This window comes from Rhyacophila brunnea, unplaced genomic scaffold (assembly GCF_057557595.1).
Source record: "Rhyacophila brunnea isolate RB1 unplaced genomic scaffold, BYU_Rbru_1.0 scaffold_10, whole genome shotgun sequence".
NCBI lineage: Eukaryota > Metazoa > Arthropoda > Insecta > Trichoptera > Rhyacophilidae > Rhyacophila > Rhyacophila brunnea.
The window spans coordinates 43,449,288-43,474,473 of NW_028232752.1; the positions used below are offsets into that span (position 1 = coordinate 43,449,288).

The window sequence follows — 25,186 nt, forward strand, 5'->3', positions numbered from 1 at the left end:
CAAGTCTCTCCAGATAAACGACAATATGGCTGAAGGAACTAAATAGCCATAAAAAAATTACCAAAAGTCGATCTTATATTATGTAGTCTCTTTGTGACGGAAACGTTTAAGGGGAATATAACAAATCCAAAAGAATAATTAGGTAAAGTACGTCGTCAGATTTTCTCTACTAATACCTCACGGAGAATTTAAATACAGTTTTCTTTTAAAATATATTCATCTTAGATGTACAAGATGATAAAGTCTAAAGAAATAATGAGAAAGGTAAAAACAAGAAAATTGGTATACTTGTCCCTTTCATCAACATCTTCTTCAACTTCTGCATCATATCATGAAAGAGAAGATCCCCAGTAAGCAAGGCTCTGATACAAAAAATATTTTTGGTTCAAGAATCTTAGAGATTGACAAGACCTCAAGACTCAAACCCTATTTAGAGTAGCAATAGCCAGAAAAAAAGACATTTATGGCACAAAAATTCCGAGAATATCATTTCATAATACTATTAATATACGACCTCATAGTATATTATTTTTGTTTGTAATTCTATTAAACTTTTAACTATAATTCAGAATAAAGTATTATGTAAAAAATATTATCATTAATTATTATCTGTAATAAAACAACCAATATGATCTATTATAAATAACGGTTGCATCAAAATGTTTTATGAGCTTGCAAGGTATTTAAATATCAGTGATTTATTTTCAAAATGGCGCGTTAGTAGTCGTTCTCGTATTTCCACGATCTTCCTACGAACTTTAAAATGTTGGTTAGAATTTTGACAGAAGTTATTACTGGCTAGCGATAAATAAATCTTATGGCAAAATTTTTCAAGTTATTTTGCAGGCTTTTGAGATAAAGTTCCAACTATTTCTTTGATAAATTTGAACAAATTTACGTATATTATTTAGTAAGCATACCGTTATAATTATTAATCTTATTCTATGGAATTTTAAAACGTAGTATCTAAGTAATTTTATCTATGGACTAATTTTATTACATTATTAAATTTGATATATACCTCCCTAGTGTATCTAGGGTTGCCAATCCATCTGTTTTTACCTGGATTATCCCGAAAAAGAAGTTACTGTCCAGGGTTCCGGCCAACTATGCGATGTGCAAAATATTATAGAATTTTAACATAACACACACGAAAAAATCCTACAAACTATCATATCATAGTTTTTTTAACATACATGTCATAAGCATATGTAAAATCAGTCAAGAGTAGATCAAAAAATTTTTTAAACTTAATCGTAGAGAGTAAACATTGATAATTAATTATATTAATCGTTTTAAACAGATTTTGACGAATAGACTAATTAAATAATAGATTAATCTGTTTTATTAATAATTAATCTAATATAATAAGCCAAAAATAACATCGCAAATTTATTTTAATGTTGCACTAGATTTGTTGCAAAAATATGTAACATGTTTCAAAATATAGATTACAATAAAAAAAGTAAAAACTCCATGAGTATCAGTCAATTAAATGTATATTTTTGTACGTAACAGTGTTAAATGAGTATTTTTTACACATATTGTTACCAGAGGCTTAAGTTTCAAATAAAGAAACGGTAGGTAGTTGTTATACATAATAAGTAAATTATATGATAATAAGAAGGATATAGGGGTTGCAAGACTTGTAGTAACGTCAAAAAACCGAAAAGAAAACAAAAACCTCTTTCACGATAGCTAGATAGTGTCGGGTTGGATTTGAAGATTTTTGGTCTCCAAAACTGGAGAGAAGCGGGTTTATACATAACCGGATAGAGTTATATGCTAGAATATGCTAAGACCCACATAATTATGTAGCATCAAGATGAAAAATATAGACGAAGGTGTCGTTATTTTGTAGTTTATTCAATCTAAATAATATATATAAAAAATAATCATTTTTTTACACTTTTTTCTATTAGTGTAGTTTATTTATGCTATGTAAGTAGGTATATTTTATCAATTGGAAGAAGTATACAATAATTTTATTTAATTAATAATCAATCATTTTTTTAATATCACGGAAAATACTATTACTATTTAATAACTTTACTTATCATTGTACACCTGTGATGCCTTATAAATGCTTACATGGAATGAGTAGATATATCAAATCCAATTAAAATTGTCATATTATATTTAAAAAAAAAATGTTTTGATAGTAGGTATTGTCGAAATACCTAACATGTATTTATGTATTTTATAATCTGTGATAGCTGTACCGAAATTATTTTTATGGATATATAATAATTTTGTTATCTATGTAAGTTTACAATATAACTGTATCCAAATGTTTTTATGTTTTTTATAATATATACATTCACACTTTAGAAAAATCACCCTTCTGATCACCGTTTTTTCTTATTTATTGTGTTATTATTTTCAGTATCCGCTATTTTAGTAGTTTGCAAAGCTTTAGGTGTACTTTCATGGAAAGTTTCCTCGTTGTAGATACGATTTTTTTTCAAAGTTGTCCCATGAAGCTGCAATTAAAAAATTTAATTATTAGAACATTTAAATAATTTATTAAACCTCTTTTTTATCTCTCAATACATTGTGTGCTATTCCCTGTATATTTTTTAATACTTGGTTAATAATACGGTTAGTACTACTTTACTTGTCAATGCATTTTTTTACAGTTCACTTGTTTTGCTGAAAAACACTACGGTTCCCTGATGTTACATGTATTTTTTTGGCGACTGGCTACTTTAAATTTATAACCTCGATTTCGTTTCAAACCCTTTCTCTCTTACGTGGTTGCCGGTGATAGATGCGTTATCGCATTATATTTTGATTTATTACCTATGCAACTTCATCTCAGTCACTGCAATATCTTGAATAGTGGCGGCTCTTGTGGTACAGTGGGTAAGGCGCTGGCCTTCCGCCCGAAAGTGCTGGGTTCGATTCCCGATAAGGACAAAATATTTATGTATTTTTATTAAAGCCTGGGTGTTTGTGATTGTTCAAAAATTACTAACAACCACCCTGTACGAAAAAGCAAGGATATAGTTGTTAATAATTTAAAAAAATATCTTGAATAGTTTTTAAATTATCAGCATGGTAAGACTTTGCGGGTTATGATGCTACCGAATACATACAGAAAAACGATTATACTAACACAAAGCTTTTCAATCTCATAATACTCTGGAAAATAAATTTTAGAGCATAAAAGTTTAAAGTTGTAATGGATTGATCTGAAATGTGAAATGATTTACGAAATAAACCAGATGAAAACTAATTTAATAATTGAGTACGTAGGTTAATAGCAAAAGGGCTACTCTCTAACTCATTTCGATATGCAGTTAAAAAATACACAGTTTTGAGGGGATGTAAGTAAATTAGAAATTTTATTATGTAAATTATATTACTATAACATACCGAGATATTTTAATCATTGTATTAAAAATATCAATGTTATTTGATTGACTTTGAATATTATAGGTAGATAGCTGCCGTTGTGCACTTTAACATATTCACTACTGACCTTTTAATTACTACATTTAAATAACACGTTAATTATATGTAATGGCCAGGTGCTCCAAACGCGCCAGTCGCGGTGTTAGCACTAAATGAGTTAAAGATGGCGAGTAGCACCTTTTTATCTACTCAATTGCCTTAGTAAACTTTTTTTTTACTCTTTACATATAATTACGTGAATTTTATACGTAATTGATGCAATTAATTGACTCAATGGTTTCGCTGTAATATATGTAACGGCAATATTTTTTTTAAATCCGAAAAATCCACTTATTCTTCGAAATTATGTAAAATGAATTAAGTTGTTTTTGAACACAGCATATTTCTTTTTTATATATTTCATATGTACATGTTGTTTTAATCTTTTAATATATAAATTGCTATCATTATATCGTTCATATTATATAAATAAATGTCTTTTTCAAAACCTTCCCGAATATTATGTGACTACTGAATAAAATACATTGCGTTTTTTTTTTAAATTAAGATGTAATAATTATTACCTTATCCCAAATTTGGATATTGAAACCAAAATTAACGTGGAAAAATTCATGATGCTTATCATGAAACTCTGCATCAGGCTGCCAAGGTTGCCACCAGTATGCCTTAAAGTTGATTCCGGAGTGATCAATTATTCCGTGGTAATAGGTATAAATTGCTATGATGTAGAATGGAACTGAAAAAATTAAACAAAGGATACCAATTAAAATTGAAGCTTATTAATGGCTCGAAGACAATTGTATCACATTCCATTGCGTATCATGCATCTACGGTCGTGATTATATAGTTCATATTATAGAATATTCACGGCTGTACAAACATGACGGGTGGTGGTGGGAAAACAACGTAGTTCATATTATAGTACAAATTATTCTTTACTTTAATTATTATAATAATTGTTTGTTGGCAGTACAGAAAAAAGTATAGGTTACATTACAGTTTAAGTTTAATTAACCATGCCCAGTCTATGATTATCAGTAAATACACTTTATCTACTATTTTTGGAATCTACATTAAAACCAATTTCAAATAATTAATAATATTATATTATACTTATGTATATTATTAATGCTCACGCAACTATCTTGAGAAAAACCACATTTTCATTATAAATTAATACTGTTGGGTATATTGTAAAATTATCATTATAGGTAAGACATAAATAAAATTATTAGTAAAAACATTTCGAGATCGGTTATAAAATATATTCAAGATTTAAATAGGTACAGGATGTAAAACTTTCAAGATTTTTTTCACTGATTCACTTTTTAAACGAGTGACATCTATGTTTATCGTATGCCAGGCGATTGCTTTCCCCAAAGCATACTTGAGATAGTAGATTAATGGTTAGAGCAGTTATATTATAAGCACTATTCATTTATACATTGTAAATATATACCCGTAGCCAATATACCTATACATCCTAAACTATACCAAGTATATAGTTCAGAAAAATATAAAGAAATTTCGTCGCTGACATTCGTTTGTATAAAATATATTCTCGAACTGAAAAATATTTATGACAGTTTTTATGAATAAGTGTAGAAAATGTATTAAAAATTTATATATTATTCAAATTCATTCAATATTTACTCAAAAAAAATGTAATTATTATACCGTAGCTACTACTTTATTAATATGGTTCTAAAATGTATCATGAATATTATAATATGAGGTGACTTTCAACTGTAAAATTCCGGGTCTATAGTTAAGTAGGTCGTTTCATGTCTACAAACTTTGTAATAATTACGTCAGTCAATTTCAGTGTGTACGTTATTATTTGTGAGGAAACTTTTGTGATAATTACATATTTGTCTAAAAGTTGATTAATTATGATCTTCCATAGGTAAATTAGATTACTTAAAGTAAATTGTGAGAATAATTACTCAAAGCTGCGTAATTATAAATAACATAATATACTTTAAATATTTTACACCGAATATTATGTTATTATAATATGATTTATAAATATACAACCTAAATATAGTATGAATACCTGAAATAAAAAAGCAATAACAACCCTAAAATCAGCACCTTCTACTCTTCAATGTGCCACAAAAATTGGGAATGGGACTACTGGGCACCAGGACAATTGGGCGCCGCACTGTCGAATGAAATAAATAGACGTTCGTTACGATTTTATTCAGAAAGTAGACAAGGGATTTTAATCATTTTTATATACTAATTATTAGTTTCAATTAATTTTGTTCTTAAGATAATGTTTTTTATTGCGGATTGAGAATTTTCATGCCTGAGGTTTTATATAAAAAATAAAAGAACTTTCTCGTTGTATGTGCACAATTAAATCACTATTTACGTGTACATATTTAAATACTCACCGAGCATTAAATAATAATACAATAATTTAAATATAAATACACAATAATATTAATTACCTATGTATATTAAAAGTACATTTATAATAATTCACGAACATCTATTTATTATCGAATTTCAATCGATTGCATGGCGCCCAGTTGTCCCGGCGCCGAATCGTCTTAGACCCCAAAAATTCTATGTGACTTGAAAAAAATATTTAACAAAAAGGACGAGATCTGAATCCAACGCATATATTGTTAATATCAATAGTGTTATGTACTACCTGATCGCTGACGGCAATACATCAAGTCATATTGTGATCAGTTCAAAAATAATCAAGAATATAATAATTATTATATTCTTAGCATTCATTTGCTTAAAACAAAGGTACCTACGCAACATTTCCTTTGGTTTGCATTTCCATATTATATAGATTAGTATTAGCACCTTTAAAATGTTATATAACATTTGAAAATGTGTAAGTTTCTTTTTGATTTTGTGAAATGAAAGTCCATCACATTAGATTCAAAAATCAAAAAATGCCCACGAACTGGCTCGAAACATTAATCTTTAGCGCAATGCCAGTAAAGTTGTACCACTGAGTTTGTGGAAATACTATCATATTAGAGAATACGTAGTACACAATATAGCTACTTGAGAAGATAGATTGCTTTGATTTAGAGTCGACCGGTCATTTGTATAAATCGACGCTCACGCGTATATGGAAATTTTAATATTCGCCGATTGACATTTAAATTTAATACATCATGCATTTTATATATAACCTACTTTGGCTATTTTTTTAAATCTATTTATCTATAAAATTATAATACGAACACTAGAATAGAAGATGGAATACAGTGACGACGATTTCGTGCACAGTTACCGTACATTGACAAGGGAGATATTGTTGATAAGTATAATGAAATGAGAATATATAATATTGGGGGTAATTTACTAATTTGACAAATTTATCGGCCTATAACGTCGTGGGTCACAAGTTCAAATCCTGGGTCTGGCAAGTACACATATTGTTTTTCAATTTATTTATGAGTCAGAGTATAGACCTAATAGGTTGAGTTAGTGGCTGACATCCGTTTCTCGTAAAAACAAAATCTGTTAATAAAACCTCCACTCTATGGAGGTCCATATTATTATCTTATTAGGATCGGACATGGCCGAAAAATAAAATAATAAGTCATCAAATATTTGAGATATTTCCTCAATGATACCAATTATTATTAATAAGCCTTCAATAATAAAACGTGTCTATTCGTATTCGTTATTATTTAATATAACAATTGAACATTTTAGCCAAATAAGCTGGATGCGAATAATTTAAATTCCAATATCCCATCTAGATCCATTCTTGCTCCTTCAGAAAAAAGTAAGCTTAAATCAGGCAATAATTAAAGGTTGTTTAAATGAAAACCAATATATTTTTGGGATGTAGTGTCATCTTTATATCATGTATCCGTATATGGCTTGGTGTATTTTTAAACAGATTAGACTTTTATTTTTAAATCATTTTTAAATACCATGTTTCTTATTTTATTTTCTTCTACCTTTGTATGACTTTTCGATAATTAAAAATATGATGTTAATAGCATGTTTTTATTTGTGCAGTTATTACTCTGCAGAATAATTAATTATATTAATAATACGAAATCATCATAAAAATAATTTATACGAATTTTATGCTTAGGAAGAGTTGTATTTGTTTTATGGCAAAATTGTTTTATTGCAAAAATGATACTTAAAACAATATAATATTATTATGAAGGAAGCGATGCGTAAACTTTGACGAATAAACATTATTTTGCTCAAGTAAAATAAACGGTCATCACTACTAGCGTTCAGTATTATGCCAAAAGTTTATTTTATGAACGGTCCTCATTTGCCCCTTGATAAAGAACAGATCCGTATTTGGACGTGGACCGACTGACTAGCCGTGAAAATTTAAGGGCCAAAACAACAAAATAATTCATTATTATTCAAATCATACCTCCGAAAAATTGTATTAGGTACTTGATATGCTATCAAATGTGTATCCCATAATATATTACACGCATTTTCGTTACTAGTTATATTGTGATAATATATTGGTGTATATAAATCCTTAAGTTTTTTATAATAAAAATGGACAGACAACTGAAGGCAAAAATAATTGGACAAACGATTTATATTATTGTATTATTTCATATAAGCTATTAGTTGCAAAGTCAGTAATACAATTTTTTTATATTTAGAATAATCTTTCAATAATGTGTCATTTCCTTGATACCTACTTTCACCAATAAAATGGACATAATAGTATCATAAGTTAGTTTAAATTTTGATAATTTAATAATATACTAGTATTAGTGGATATCCATATTCTATATACCTATGGTCAATAACAAAAAATGTGTTTTCATTATTATAGTATAATAGTTGAATTCATATTTATTAAAAGAAATATTATTCTATTTGGAGTTATTGATACTACGAACGGTTTTTTATTATTATTTCGGGATAAATGTGTATGCATACAACGAACTCTAAAACTAGTGCCTTTGTATTTTTATAATCTCGGCAATATTTTTAATAATTTATGATTTGATCATATTAAGTGGGCATAGATAAAGTGAATAACGATGCATATGATGGATTAATCAATGGTCATTTTAAATATATACTTATACATATTTTAGATATTTCTTTAACCTTTATTTTAAAAGATTAATTTAATCTTAGAGACTGATACCACTTTATTCAGTAATTACAAATTACAAAATTATATATTATTATTACGAAAAGCTTCAGAGCAATATATAAAAAAACTAACCAATCGAAAAATTTTAAGAACAAAATGCATATATTGTCACTACGTAAATATAGAAAATAATTGACATATTATACACGATAAATATTTGAAAATAACGATAAAATATTGGATGCTATTTCAACTCTGTGTGAATATACCTAAATAGAGCATATCGTAATAATTATTTGTGTTTGGCCTTAGAAAAGGTCAAAGACGTTAACAAGGAGTCAGTTAATTAACTCATGTAAATATAATAGAATACTATTAATAAATATAGTACAAAATAACCAATGTACACATTTATGAGAATAAATAATATTATCAGACACTTAATATTGTTGTCAGTACAATAATAATAAAAATAATAGAACACATTGAGAATTATACGAAAAGCTAAAAAGTCAAATTTTATTCAAATTACATAACGTTAAATGTAGGTAAACAACTAAGAGTAGTTAGGTTGTAAAAATATGTAACATATTATTTTTATTTCAGTAATTCCCGCAATATCAAGATAAGATACTATTATATGCGAATCAATCACATTGCTATAATTATTTATTTGATCGTGTTAGACAGTGTTTTAACGACAAAAGGAAAAATGAGTTTTTCTTTTATGGAAATCCATATCTATGGCCCGTCGTGATGAAAAAAGTTTTATAAGTTATTGAAATTATTCCAAAAAAAAGAGAAAAAACACATCGTAGCTCGCTTGACTCCATCGTAGTACCTAGTAGATATTATTTCAGAATAAATTAATAATAAATAATAAAGAGATTTTCTTCATTGAGATGTATTTATTACACTATGGTTTAATACTAATATTTTTTTAATAAAACGGCAGTATATAAATATTTAAAATAGCTTCAAATAGTTGGAAAAACCAGTTCTTTCGATATTGTAATGAGAATTGAGATGAAGTACTACATTTTCATAATATTCAATGCGTTTATTATTGTACTTCAATATTTATGGATACATTTTCAGTGAAATATTTTATCCCAAGAAAACAGAAAAAAATAAAAAATTAAAAAAACAATAAATATTAAGAATGGAAGCTTAGAATCATAAGAAAACCATCTTGTAAATACCCCATCGCATCGTTTATATGAGAGGGTTTACTTTGTTCAATATTTTGTACAGTTTTGTAGAAAAATTTGCGTAGGTTTTACGAGTGCATAATTGTATATTGTAACGATACGTCATAGTGATTCCGAATCTGAAATAAAATTTTGATTGGTTGATCTTATTGAAACTGATTGTTAAGTGTCAAATAAAATAAATATATAAAGTTGAAATAATTTTCAAGTAATTTTGGGTGTTTTTTATGCTATTGCAGTATATTGATTTTTATTTCTTTTTTGCAAGCGACCATACGAATTAATATAATCACAGTAAACCATCATGGAAAATTTATATTATATTATGCTACCTTACAAATTATATAAAATATATACTTATACATGAGCCGATTAGGTGTAAAGTCGATTATCTCCATAGTCCACTGAATTGAAATGATAGCGAAAAGCCGTCAAGCATATTGTTATCTGGGTTTACAAATACAATATATTTTAAAAGTTATTAAGAATTTTAGTGAATAATTAATTACAAAACGCAAATAGCTGTTTCTATAATGACATAAAATTTAATGAAAGTAAAAAAAGAAATAATTACAAGATATAAAGAACTTTTTATATACAACGTTTTTAAATTTTCTGTTGAATTATTATGCTCAAAATGCTCAAACTTGTACTTGATATAAAGTAAATAAAAACAAACAAACAAACACATATAGAAAACTGAAATGTCATTTTGATTTCCATAGTAACGCACGTATATATTATTAATTTAGTTGCTAGGACCACCCACTTAGCAACTAATAATAGTGGATTGGATTACGGTCTTCTAAAATAACTTTTCATACAAAACAGAATTAACTGAAAATGAATTCAATTCTACTCAAAGATGGCTAAAAGTATTAAATGAATGCATTGGCATCGTGTTCTTATAATATTCTAAAAGTTTTAAATGTCTAGCTAGTCGGGAAGTTAGTTAAAAATCGATTGCAAAATTTTTACTAGATAAACAACCACTGGACAAATAAGAATACACGAGCTAATAAAAACGTTGTAAAATAGCGGTTCGTGAATATACTTAACCTACTCTGTAATTTTATTCACCCCCGATTTGATACTATTTTACCAACACAATATTGTAGTTGGATTTGATTGTTTATACATTTTTTTTGAATTGAGGTAACCGGCATTGAAAGTAATTATTTAATTTTAATCAATTAATTATTTTAGCCACATTTAGTAATTATTATAAAGTGCAAGTACATCATGTTACTAAAATTTGATGATATCTAAGAGTGATCATCAACCCACGATGGCCGCGTAGCTCAAGCGTGGCTCAATACGTTGAGCAAGTGGCTGACATCCATTTGTTATAAAAACAAAATCAGTCAATACAAACCTCCACTCTGTGGAGGCCCATAATATGATCTTATTAGGATAGGACATGGTCGATATTAATATAAGCATATTTAAAAAATTACAAAAGTTGGTTACCATTAATAAAGACGACGAATAATTTAATATCATACACATAAATTGATTAACAGCATGATTATATTTTGTAGTTTGTTTTTTATGTTAGTTTTTATGTTTTCATTTTAAATGGTTCGTGCAGCGCTCGAAATGGAAAATTTTACGAACCGGAGCGCTCGATGATTTTACGAAAATATTAACATAGTTATCTAAATGTATGAGTATTTTATATAAATAAGTGTTAGGTTTTTTTGTTTTATGGCCGATCTAGCTCAGACGGTCAAATTGTTTTCCTACGAGATTTTATTAATCGGAACGGCGCTCCGGTGCGTTCCGGTCCATTTCGAGCCCTGGGTTCGTGCAATTTTGGGTAGTAGGTTTCCTGTCCAAATAATAAAAAAGTAAAGCAAACTTTGTAACTTTGTATAAACATAATTATGATAGTAAAACTACGTAGTTAATGAATAATAATATACAGCTAATTCCCGCGGTATGAGGTGGCCGTACTTGTGCCAGCTTCCTAATTATATAATTAATTTTAAACAACCATTCTTTTCTCGGCAAACGTCGAGGGTAATCTTTTAACTAATTTGGTAAATTTTTCATCTTGCAACTTGCGAAGCGCAAATAAATTCCCTGCATTCGTATCGTGTACTTTAAATTGCAGGAAAACATTTTAACGTTGTTATGTTGGGAAAATATTCTACCTTGCTTAACGTTAATGGTCTTGCACCTGCATTTACTATACACTCGGAAAACAAAAACAGTTTGTCACAAAACGTAAATATATATATTACATGTTTGTCGTATTTTGCATATTTATTTTCTAACAAATTAATACAAGTAATATGTCCACATATTTACATTTTGTATAGGTACTTACATTAAAATTAATTATTCATTAAAATAAAACGCTATATTATGTAGTAATTATTTAACAAAGTGTTATAATCATCAGGACGGGTTTCGTCTATTTCAATGAAACATTATCAGCTGAGATAAAATAAAGAATCTTTTTAGAATTTTAAAGACAAACTTATATTTATAATAATTGAGTGCAAAATTCTGAGAACCTATATGTTAAAAAATGAATCGACCAAATTTACCGAGATTTTTGAAAAATATTAGTGTAAACGAACTAAGGTAGATAAATAAAATATTTTATAAATTATTGACTTACTCTATATTCTGTAGCTTTAACGGTTTCATTGATAAGTCCGTTCTGTTTCATTCCCAAGATTCCCAGTAAGTAAATTTTCAATATTGATCTAATATTCGAAACCAACAGTCTTCAGTAGTCATTCTTTTAGACGAAGTTGATTTAAAATATACTATAATAATATTTAATCGATTGACAAATTATATTATTAATAAACTCCTGATATTTTTACTTGGTTATTGAATTAAATCAAACTGCTATTTTATAGAGTACCCATGGAAAAAGAGGTTTTTATATATTCAGCTCGAACATTTTTTTTAAAACATAAAAAATAGCGAGTGTGTATTTCCCGTTATCATACATATTATTAGGTGTGTACGAAATAATATGGACCCAGAAGACAAGATAGATATAAAATTGGTATGGTATACAGTCGTTAATGCTGGACATGACGCGTAAAGACAAAAAAAGTGATATGAAAACAAACAGGAAAGGTATCAAAGAAGAGACAATCGTTAGACAAATCTAGTCATTCAGTAGTACCAGAAAGTAGTAGAAAATGATCAAACTGGATACCGGATCGACTAAACAAAAGTTTCGCAAAAATAGATATATGACAAAACAACGCACAAGAGCAATTATTAGGAATGGAATTGTCTTAGAAAAGCTCTCATTCAGCAGTGGATTAATCCAATGATATCACTGATATTGTGCCAGTATCTTTCGAATGCTCGGTAGTCTGAAGCACTGCGATGCATGGTTATAAATCACTCCAATGCAAATAATTTGTCGAAAATAAGTGTGGACAATAATAATTACTGTATACAATTATTATTTATTTCAGTCAACGTTAGGATAAGGTGTTAAAAAATATTTTGAAATAGATTCTGTAGGAGAAAAAGAATTATAATTCAAAGATCTCAGGCTTTTTGCCCAGTATATTAATTTTGACTTATGTACCTACCTACTGTGCGTCTATTAAAAAAAAATCAAAAAATATTCTTATTTGTTCTCTCCTATTATATTTATATTTTCAAGTCCCCATATAAAAAGCTAGAAATGTAATAACTAAAATGATTATTCAATAAGTTACCAATTTCAACAAATTCATAAAAAGTAGGTAGGTATGTCTATGAATTAAATCAGTAAAATATTATTTTAAAATACCTTTTGATTTATTGTTTTGAAAAACTATAAAAATAATATAACATGTAAAACGATAACATAGTGCATACCTATATATTTACTAGTATAAATTTAATTATATTTTAAATAATAGTTATTGTAAGATACATTATGTCACTAACAAAGGTACACTCTGTAGTCATGTCACTAAACTATTATCATTTTCACGGGTCATGTTTGAGTCTTCGATATTATATTTAACAGTTTCATCGCACGAATAAGAGATGGCAGTAATGTAAAAATGGGTTTTTCTTTTGCGAAATTTAAATACCTAGTAGTTTCGAATTTGAGATACTATAAATAGGTAGTACAACAAAATAAATATTTTTTACAAGACATTTAAATTTAATTAAATGTGTTGAATTAATGTTATATTCTTTGGTACATTAATTTCCACAATGTTTTTAGTGGGTGGACCAAACAGATTGGGTGGACCGATATTGATACTATATGATAATAATTAATATAATGTGACGAATACATACAAATGGTTTTCTAATGATTTGATTGTGTGATACGTTTATTATATGTTTTACCATAAATATTTATATTTACTTCGTAACGTCTTTGTAAAGTCAAATTAATATTCTACATGTCATATTATTTTGTTTAACATATTATACGCAAATAGTTTTCTCAATAATCAATATAATAATTTGGAACACAGCATTATGGATTTACTGATATAATTGAATTTAGATTTGCATATTTTTAGATCATTCTAATACCTTAAAAATCAAATACAACATTTACTTACGCCAATGCACTGGTACCGTGAAGAGTGGAAGACACAATGTCAGCTGAATGTGCATAATTTCTACTGGATGGATAGCCGTCACTGAGAATGCTGTTGGCTGCTTGTACGTATGATGAAGTTTATGGAAGTTCTTGTACAGGAATGGAGTGTGATACATCCTATGAAGGACGTAAGTCGTGTAGTCCTGAAAAATTCAACATATACAATATTTTTGTAATAGATAGAAATCAAATGCCGCCTATTCTTGCAGTGCTGTTTAACGGTATCGAATCAAGGAACCTGACAAAGGCTCAGAACAACATAATTATATATAGGTAATAGGAGATATGACGGAAAAGATAGAATTCAATAAACAAATTCAACCGGTATGGATGATCAACTGGATGTCATAGGTAGTATTAAGAAATTAAATACAGTGCTTTAGTAAAGTTATACTAATCTAAGATCATACTCAAATTGTATAAAGCCCTTCGTCTACTGTAAATGCACAAGCATAATAATTTTGCAAGCCAACTCAAATTTCGAACTAAACTAACTTTTAGTGCTTTAACGTGTTCGATCTGCAAAGTTTTTTTTGTTTTTTGTATGTGGAATTTTACTCGTGGCAGTGAGAACTTACAAAACTTACTATACTTCTAACATAACTTAATGGCGATATCTAGTGATATAATTGCAATACATGAAACTAAAATAGAAACTTCTCTCCTAGCCTATAACAGCCTCTAAAATTAAGATTGCGATGATAATAATGTGGTAAGTATACTTACTTGATATATAAAGATTGCAGGAAACTGTAAGAAGAACCACGCCCATCCGTATTCATCGTATCTAAAAAAGATGGTGATGTATTTTATACATAAATAGCTTATTAATTTTAAATTAGGCTATTTTTACTTCTCAGTAATAGGTTAATAATAAATATGATATTTTAAAAAGTTGAAAAGGAATACAAATTAATTTATGTACTTATATATAGGTAATAAATATAATATTACGTAATAATATTATTATATATAATTATACATATAAAAGTATATATAATAGTAATATATATAATAAATATATACGGATAATAAATATATTTTAATATTGCTAAAAATATACTCTATATAATATACCTAGGTGCTTTATTCCAATATTTGAATATAAGAAAAAGACGCAAAAAAATGATTCAGTATAGCAGATCAAAAAAATATGATTCCTTACTTATAATAAATTGTAGATGGGTTTCCATTGAAGATGTAACAGGCCAGCGTTGCGGAGTAGGTTCCAGTTACCAGCAAAGCCAACGATCCCACCATTATCTCATGAAGTTCAAGTTTTGGAGACAGCCACTTCTTTGGTTGAAGCTTCCACTCGTGCGCCAAGTGACGCCGTCTGACGTAGAAATACCACTGTAAAAGACCAGCCATTAATGATGTTAATTTCTTATACAATTTTATTTGTCTCAGGCACAACTTAATACAATTAATGATAAGTATGCATTATGAAGTTTAAAAGAACATACCATAGATACAGGTCTAAACAGTAGGTACCTACTTATCGTTTTTTTTTTCAAAATTTTGCACTTAAAAATGAATCTTTTTGGAAATTTTATCACTGCAATAGGTATTACAAAATATTAATATCTATTTTCCAATATTTTTTTAATATTATTCAATTCATGAGTCTAAATTTAATTTCCGTAACAAATGCTGCTTGTTGGATGTAGGAAAGTGATTATTAAACTAACAATAATAACAAAATATTATTTATTTAGGTAGGTACTAGAATAGAAAAATTAGTCACTGTGTTCTATTATAACTAAAATTATTTATAGAACATAACGCAAACGAATACAAGGCAAAATTTCTGAAAATGTTATATTTTTAGTGTGTGATTTTAAATAGTACTACAATAATGTCTAGTATCATATAATTGGTTGGTATTAATTTAGTATAGAACATTTTAAATCATTCTTATTTCTCCAAAGCGTGGTGCTATATAGTGATTTGTATTTATTATACATTTTAGTTAAGACGATAGATAGTTTCAAACACAATATTGTAGACGTCGTTATTTTGTCACCCGGTAATTTTCGTATTAATTACGTATACACTTGGTAGAGTTTTCAATTTCAATTTATTTATTTTTTAGCATATTGTGGACATTACAAATTATAAGTTTAAGACGTTCACAACATGACATGAAACATTATTATAAAGAAAAAAGTAATAAAAGAAATAAAAACGATAAAAATGAAATATGTCATTAAGGCGAAGTCTTCATTGAGCCTTTTTTAAAGAGGCACCTAGCGGAAAAATACGAAGCTTGCATTTTGAGACATTTTTTTGGTAATTTACAATTTCAACTGTATTAATGAATAAATATGTATCTGAAAACATTAAAAATAAAAATATTTTTTATTTTAAGTCAAAGACAAACTTACAATTGTAAAAAATGTAATAAAATGTGAATTTATTCTATCGATCCGCACCCTATTATTACATATATTTTATGGTCATATTTATTATTATTATTTAGTTTATTAAGTTTTCTAAGCATCACCTAAGCGATTTTTGACAAATTCATAGTTTTAATATTTTTTATATCTATTTTAAAAAACATCGATTTTTATAAAAAATATAAATGTGTATAACTTGAAATCCTTTTTATTTATATCAAATAAATTATTTTTATAAATATAAATAAAATATTTTTATTAATATAAATAAAAAGGATTTCAAGTTATACACATTTATATTTTTTATAAAAATCGATGTTTTTTAAAATAGATATAAAAAATATTAAAACTATGAATTTGACAAAAATCGCTTAAGTGATGCTTAGAAAACTTAATAAACTAAAATTTAATAATAAATATGACCATAAAATACATGTAATAATAGGGTGGGGATCGATAGAACAAATTCACATTTTATTACATTTTTTACAATTGTAAGTTTGTCTTTGACTTAAAATAAAAAATATTTTTATTTTTAATGTTTTCAGATACATATTTATTCATTAATACAGTTGAAATTGTAAATTATCAAAAAAATGTCTCAAATTGCAAGCTTCGTATTTTTCCGCTAGGTGCCTCTTTAAAAAAGGCTCAGTGAAGACTTCGCCTTAAAGTCAGGAAAAAACATTTAAATTATACATATACCTACATTGCTATGAATTTTTTTGATACATTAGTTTATAGAATATCATCTTATTTTCAAATGGAATAGTAAATCATCATGCATTACTTTTGATAATTTAATTACATTAAAATATTATTACCTAATTTATGTTTAATTATGTAAATAAATATCAATTATTGTGTACCACCTGTTGCCATATAAAAAACCGAAGAATAAACATACATAATCCAAATGTGTTTTTTTGTTAGTTATAACTAGAAAAAATACCAATAAAATTTTAGATAATAATATGTACAATATCTTATTGATGATACTTGTTGCTAAATTAGTTTTCTGCACAGAACAGATTTATAGATATAATTCAGATAGGATGTACCGCAATACGCTACTTTTCGATGCACGGTTTTGAATGTATGAGTGTCCAACAAAAATGAAACACACATTATATACGTGCAACAGCGTATATTGAAAAATTCAAATTCACCAATATTGAATGAGCGTCAGTGCATAAACTGAGAGCGGTTGGCAGAACGAAGGAAAAGAATGTATTCTTGATACGTATGTTTATCCCATATTCTTCCACACTCAGTGTTCCCTGGTTATCTCTAAAGCATTGTATTCCGAGTTAATGATTACAAACCCACTTTTCATATTAAGTATGTTAGGAATATGTTTAATAAAAGAATATTACATTCTTAAGTCTTGTGAATTATTATTCGTTGTATAAAAAATAAAAAATAAATAATTATTAAAATATTAGTATAGCCTTCAAATAACATAATATGCTTAAACAATAATATTAATATATTATTATTGTCAAATAAAAAATTAACTTACATGTAGAAATCCGCCAACTAAAAAATACATTCCATAAGAGACGATGTTTGCGCCGATCCAGAAAGACAGCCAATGTGACATCTTGAATTTTTCCAGGGAAAAAAAATCGGTTACATTTGAAGCTGACGTATCATTTCCGATGTCATTGTAGATCCCAGTCCACTGACGGAAAGCTGTCACTAATATTACCACCCATTCTCCTGAAAAAGCAAACAACTTTATATAAGTGAATATAATATTCTTAAGCTACTGAGTTATCATTACTCATTACATTGTATGGTAATCAGATTGTAATTCAGATGGGTATTGGGCCATTTTGAACGAGGACATTCTGATGCTGCACTTATATATTATCTACTTCCATAAACATTCAAAAATATCAGTTCAATTTGTGCAAAATGGTAATAAGCCACCAACCTCTACAATACTATATTAATACAGTACTAGCTGAGCCAGCTGGCTCTCGCCAGTCTGTCTCGCTAGGTCTTGCAGACGGCTTGGCGGTATTGGATATTAATATAAAATTGTGAAGTATGCATAGGCGGCGCCATAATTTTCCCTTCGTCATAGATTTTCATTCACCTCAGACAGTTTGATATTTCGCTGATTTGTCAGTTTTACGATTTGCAAGTCGTCACTGCCAATATAAATTCGGGGTCATATGCGTAGTCTATTCTGGAGTCTGGCCTTTACAATATCGTCTGACACCACTTCAGACTGATAAGCCTAGCAGAACAGCTGGCAATCGCCGATTGCTACTACTGACATTTTAATAGAATATACCTAATATGTTTATATATTGCACTTTCTCATTCATTCTTATTTATTTTCGTTAAACTAAGAACATACATTACACGTAATGTTGTTGGTTAGTTTTTTATAATTCATTAAACCCTGCCTTAACCAAACAATAGTAGTTAAAATATTATTCTATCTATTAAATATCCAAAATGATGTATGATTTAATGGCATAATTTTAAATATTTTATAGACAGATGCGTATTATGGCTTGGTTTCCCAGGGTTTAATTGAATTTAAAAAACTAACCAACAACATGACGTGTAATGTATGTTCATAGTTTAACGAAAATAAATATGAATGAATGAGAACACTATCTGTAAATTATAGTCTTAGTTCAATGTAAATAAATACGTATAACTAACAACGTTTTGTCTGTACTATCTATGGTGGATCCACCCTACCTCCACCCATCGCCACTGCAGGATAGTCTTATTTTTCATACATTTAGATTATTGCGATATAATACGTTTTAATTTGCAATGGGATCACCTTAGATTGCACCTACTATTTTTTATAATAAGTCTTTTAAGATACTCGTAATTACCACTCTGAAGGGGTGTGTCCATATGCTTTGCTTAGGAGCAAAAATGGTACTTTATTTTAAAATTCGTAAGTTCTTAATATACTAATGAATAAATTTCAACATGCTAAAATTATTATTTAACAAATTATCTTTGTGGGGAAATAAAAAAAATATTATTTTTATCATGTACAAAAATGGAAAAAGAAACAGGTAGGTACTTACTTATTGTACCTAATTGTGTCGTATAAAGGTCATAATCGACTATATTTGACTATTGGTATATATTTCACTTAGAAGAAATAAAAGATGAAATAGCAAACAACATGCATAATATCATTATCAAAAGAATCATTATTGCAATTTAATTTTTATTAATATTAAAAGTTACTAATGATATAAAAGAAGTAGAAAGGTTACTGTGATTTTATATGTAATTATTATTATAAAATATATACCTAAACATTATTAATGTTTAATTACTTGTATTAAACGTCACATGAATTTCATTTACCAACGAAATGTAAAAATAATACAATTATTACTGAATCACTATAACTACCTATCTATTTTATATGGAAGTGTGTGATACTTCGACGTTGATATGACAATAGTATCTATCTGACATTTATAGTCAATTTTTCAGGGGGTTCAAAAAACTGTTTTTGTCGGTATCAGTATTATTTTTATTTCTCAAGTGAAATGATTTAATATTAGTACTAAAACAGTCATTTAAAGATGTATGAAAATTGTAATGTCATAATAAAATAAATCACGCAGATAGATAATATTTCTCTTTAGTTTCTAGACACTTCGATGCAGATAGACACTATTTTCCACGTCAAATTTGAGCATTTTAGGATTTTTTTCGTAGAACAATAATATTTGCATTCGATCCGTCACCATTTTGTACAAAATACACCAATAACCTAGAATTTGCCAAAACTGCAGATAGATACTATTGTCAGATCACAGTCGACTTGAGATAATATTGAGAAGAGCGTAATATGTACCTATATAATGTAGTTTCTTATTTATTAAGTCTGAAATTATTCAATTTATTGATGGAATTATTAAAATTATCTTCATCTTACAATAAATGTCTTGATTGAAATTGATTATTTATGGGTGCTATTATAAATGTCACATTTTTTCGATTACTTATTCCTGCAAATTTTAAATTTGAAATCTGATACGTCAAATGAACTTGTTTTGCGAAAGAAAACAAATGACAATCTAAGTCTATTAGTTTGACAGATAAAAAGCAGTGACATGGTTTTAGATTATATTTTCGTAGTAATTAGTGAGGAAATATGTATTTATTTTGTGTTAAAACTCAAGAATACGCCAATGTGCTACTTACAGATTTGAATAATTTTGTGGAATATTAATTTAGATATTTTGCAATATTGATTATATAGAAAGAATTAAGCGACATTATAATCGATTTGCGGTAGACGAAAGGCAAGATGCGACAATGTATGGTGACGGATATAAAACGCGATTTAAAAATGATATTATCTGTGATTGTGTCGAGTTTTATCAGATTGTGCCGGATTCAAATTGAAGTAGATTCGGGACTCCAAAAATCGAAGTGAATTCCTTTAATAATCAATAAAGTGGTATTTAAATTAAAAATTTGACGTATTTTCCAAAATCTCTTAGGATAATAATATATAGGAGATAATATATAGGAGATTATATAATTGACCTGTGTTAGGTTAGGAATAGACAATTCTGTCATTATCCCGAAAATACACGTAATCTTTTCGTGTTTTTTTGATTTTTCTATCTGATTACAGCGCTCGAATTGGAAAATTTGACGAACCGAAGCGCGTGATAATTTTACAAAAATATCAGGATAGTTATCTAGTTTTATAATATGTATTTTATAAAAATATTTTTTTTTGATTTTTCGTTATATGGCCTATCTAGCTCAGACGGTAAATTTATTTTTCTCACGAGACGGAGCGATAATTTTGAGGATTTTATGAACCAGAACGGCGCTTCAGTGCGGTCCTGTCCATTTCGTGCCCTGCATCTGAATAAATAAGATCTGCATGTCCAATTAGACGATGATAATCATGCATCAAAAATCTTCTGACAGTTCAGCCGTCGAGATATTTTTAACTGTAACTAGAGAGAAATTACAGATAAGATATAATTCACAATGAAGATACATAATAATTATAACACTCTGTTATTGGTTTATTTCATGTTTCTAATATTCATACAAAGCGTTTTTATCTGAATCGAGTGAATAATTATTAGTTTCGACGCTTTTTAATTGTTTATAGATGTATGGTTTATGTGATTTTGTACAGATTGTAAAAAATATTTTCTATTCTTTCACTATTTTCGGCACGGTATAACCACTAGGTATATTTTCAATATTTTTTTTTCGTCAATGTAGCTTGCATTATTAATTTTAAGTCTCCTTTGTAGAAGGGCGGCTCTGTGGTCCAGTGTTTCCAGGCGCTGGCCTTTCATCCGGGTGTTCTGGGCTTGATTCACGGTGAGGTCACAATTAATGTTTATGTGATTTTCTCAAAGCCTGGGTGTTTGTGATTGTTTCAAATATATTACTAACTGTACTACTGTTTCACTTTAATGTTATTCGGCCTCATGGGTTGCTGTAGTGTTAAAAATATGTATGCACATATTAAAACATATAAAACACGTAAATTATGCATAAAGTAGTCATTGCTTTAAATTTTGTTAATATTATACATGACTTAAAAAAATAAATATACATTTTTAAACCCAATATTATAAAGATAATGAAATAACTGACGTTGTTTATCTTAATTCGTTGATAATATTATATCAGTAATCTCTAGTTTTACTGAACACCTGCCGCATTATAATTAAATATTTAGCAGCGATGGATAAATTAAATTTTTTTTTTTGCAAAAATCAAGTTTATTTTGTTTTTAATACTGTAATAAGTCAGTATTAGCAGTTATCTATTAAATCTTTCATTATAATCCTTCGTTAAATATTATACGTATTGTAATGTTATAAATAAAAGTAATTATTATTTTTAACCTATAACTGCCATACATTTTTAGAATCGTTAACAATTATTATCGCGGTTAATGCAATGTTAACTTTAAATCGAAAACCAATAATAAAAGGTAGGTATTTTTGTGCTCTATATGATGGCCGTGGCTGGTCTATAGTGGCGAGGGTCCCAGGTTCGAATCCTGGGTCTGGCAAGTACACCATATTGTTTTCCAATTTGTATATGAGTCAGAGTATGGACCTAATAGGTTGAGCAAGTGGCTGACATTCATTTCTCGTAAAAATAAAATCTGTTAATACAAAACCTCCACTCTGTGGAGGCCCATACGATACATTAGGATCGGACATGGTCGAAAGAAAGAAGAAGAAAAAAGGTACATATTTTTTATGATTTAATTAGTTAAAAGTATCATAATATCGACACAGCGTACTTGATGGAATTTGAATTTAAATTCTAATATTGATTTAAGGTTAATACTATTCCACGTGAGTCATTTTTTGCAACCCGGGTTACGCCTTTTGACATCTTCGGAACTATACGCACCCACCAATGGTAAATATTTAAAATTTAATTACTTAGGTACTTGAATTTATAGGACATAAGTTTAACCCAAAGGGTCTGGAAACGTTTTTGGTATTATCCCGAAATATATTTATTAATAACGATATTACTCCCTCGAGTTGAAAATGAGATTTTATTAATAAATTCTTCAGATTTTAAAAAAAGTCGTGAAGTAATTATGTGACAAAAATAAAAAGAATTTATTTCTTATATAGTACGATATTATACAACATGATCAAATGAAATATTCTTTAATATCTTAATAATAAATAATGTCTTTCTTATCCTTATATTAAATAATGTCTTTAGTATTATCGAACTGCTTTTTTATTTTACTAACCATTATTATATGTTTATCGTTGAAGCATAGGTAGGTAATAAAAAATAAGTAAACCCTATAAATTAAATAAGCTTTGTTTATTCAATATGTTTATTGTTCTACTTATTGAGCATTCATAACGTCACGATTTATAATTTCACCCCATTTGGGATAATTTATTCGCCGCCCCGGTCTAATACATTGTATGCATTTTTTTTTTATTTATTGCAATAAAGAAAATGATCACAAAAAGGTATTTTCTTCATTATGGATCGATAATGATTTTACTTACTAAATTAATCGCTAATTTTTAAATTAAGATTGATTATTGAGTTATTAAAAAGATAATTATTTAGATTTAAAAAAAAAAACTACTTTTACTTGCGTTGGGGAAATGAATAGCATTAAATTATGTGATTACCAAAGCTAGCAAATGAATGACAGTATTTATTTTATTAGAAAATTAATATTAATGTATGACGCTAAAGATCTACCATCGTAAGTTGGCAGCCGGTCGAATTTGAAACTAAAATTGTCTATCGAGGATAAATTTGTTACAAATGCCATTTAATTTTACAATATGTTTCTCGAATTATGGATTGCATAATATTTGTACAGAAATCTACTACCAATAAAAAATTATAAATTACCATTTTTTTGTTAGTAATGGTAATATTCTCAATGTCATACTAGCGCCCTCGCTGAAATGTCAATTTATGATGGTAGATCTATAATTACAACATCGTCGATATTATTATTATGATAACTGGGTATATAGCTAATGAATGTATGAAGTATTTTCAATATTTTGATATTATTTATGTAATAATAAAAATTGTCTCAAACATAACTTTAATTAATTTAATACTATTATCAGTATACTCACTAAATAAAAAATGGATATGATGAGTTTGATTGATATGTATCTATTTGTTTTGTTTAATAAATCTCTCTTTAATTAATAAGCTCACCATTAAACTAAATAACTCCTATCAGCGTTAAATTAAGACATTTATAACACTTTTACTGATTTGTAAACAATATTTTCTCTTTTAATAATCTATAGTCTTATCAATCCCAACTCAATTGAAGCTGAGTACCGTTTTGTGTTATTAACAAATTTATTAAAAAAATGCACTTCGCTGAAAATACAATATGTAATATTATTCTTTAGTTATTTATAAAACAATAATTTGAATTGGTTGAGTTCCCACCACAATTATAATATAACTTAAAAATGGAACGTATTAAAACGAAAATATATTTTCTTGTTATATTAAATTAGTATAAACATGTTATAACTGTTATAAATAATGTATTTTAAAATATATATATTTTTAAAGTAATTATAATATGATATTTATAACCCATGCATGCGAGTTTCAACCAGCATCTGGAAAATAATCGCAAATCTATTTTAGGTATGTGTTTGATCCAGAGCTAGAACTCAACAAATAATAAAAATATTAACTTAAAATTCACTCTTTAAGGACCCATTTGCTTCATTTATAATATATTTAATAGAAACATACCTTTCAACGTGGCTCCAAAAGTGAATATAGCAAGAGTTGCAATAACCGTACTGATCTTCTCAGGAATTGTATTCCAGAACTGATCCATCTGGTCGCTGTACTTTTCAGTCCATCTTATTCCTTCAGTCATGGGATCGTAAAATTTTCTTTTAAAAAAACCCGATTCTCCTGACTTCGCTTCACTAATTGTTTTTTCCCCATTTTTCTTCAT

The 25,186-nt window shown here is 27.7% G+C and overlaps 1 protein-coding gene across 1 annotated transcript; it reads right to left on the minus strand.

The window, feature by feature from the left end:
- Positions 1-1,084: 1,084 nt before the first annotated feature.
- LOC147079239 (uncharacterized) lies at positions 1,085-25,186 on the minus strand. The gene is made up of 8 exons (XM_085956037.1): positions 24,976-25,186; positions 18,218-18,417; positions 15,459-15,646; positions 15,020-15,080; positions 14,253-14,436; positions 3,981-4,153; positions 2,426-2,483; positions 1,085-1,107 (listed from the first exon to the last, which is right to left on the minus strand). The coding sequence occupies exons 1-8, from the start codon at positions 25,184-25,186 to the stop codon at positions 1,085-1,087; spliced, it is 1,098 nt and encodes a 365-aa protein (XP_085812163.1).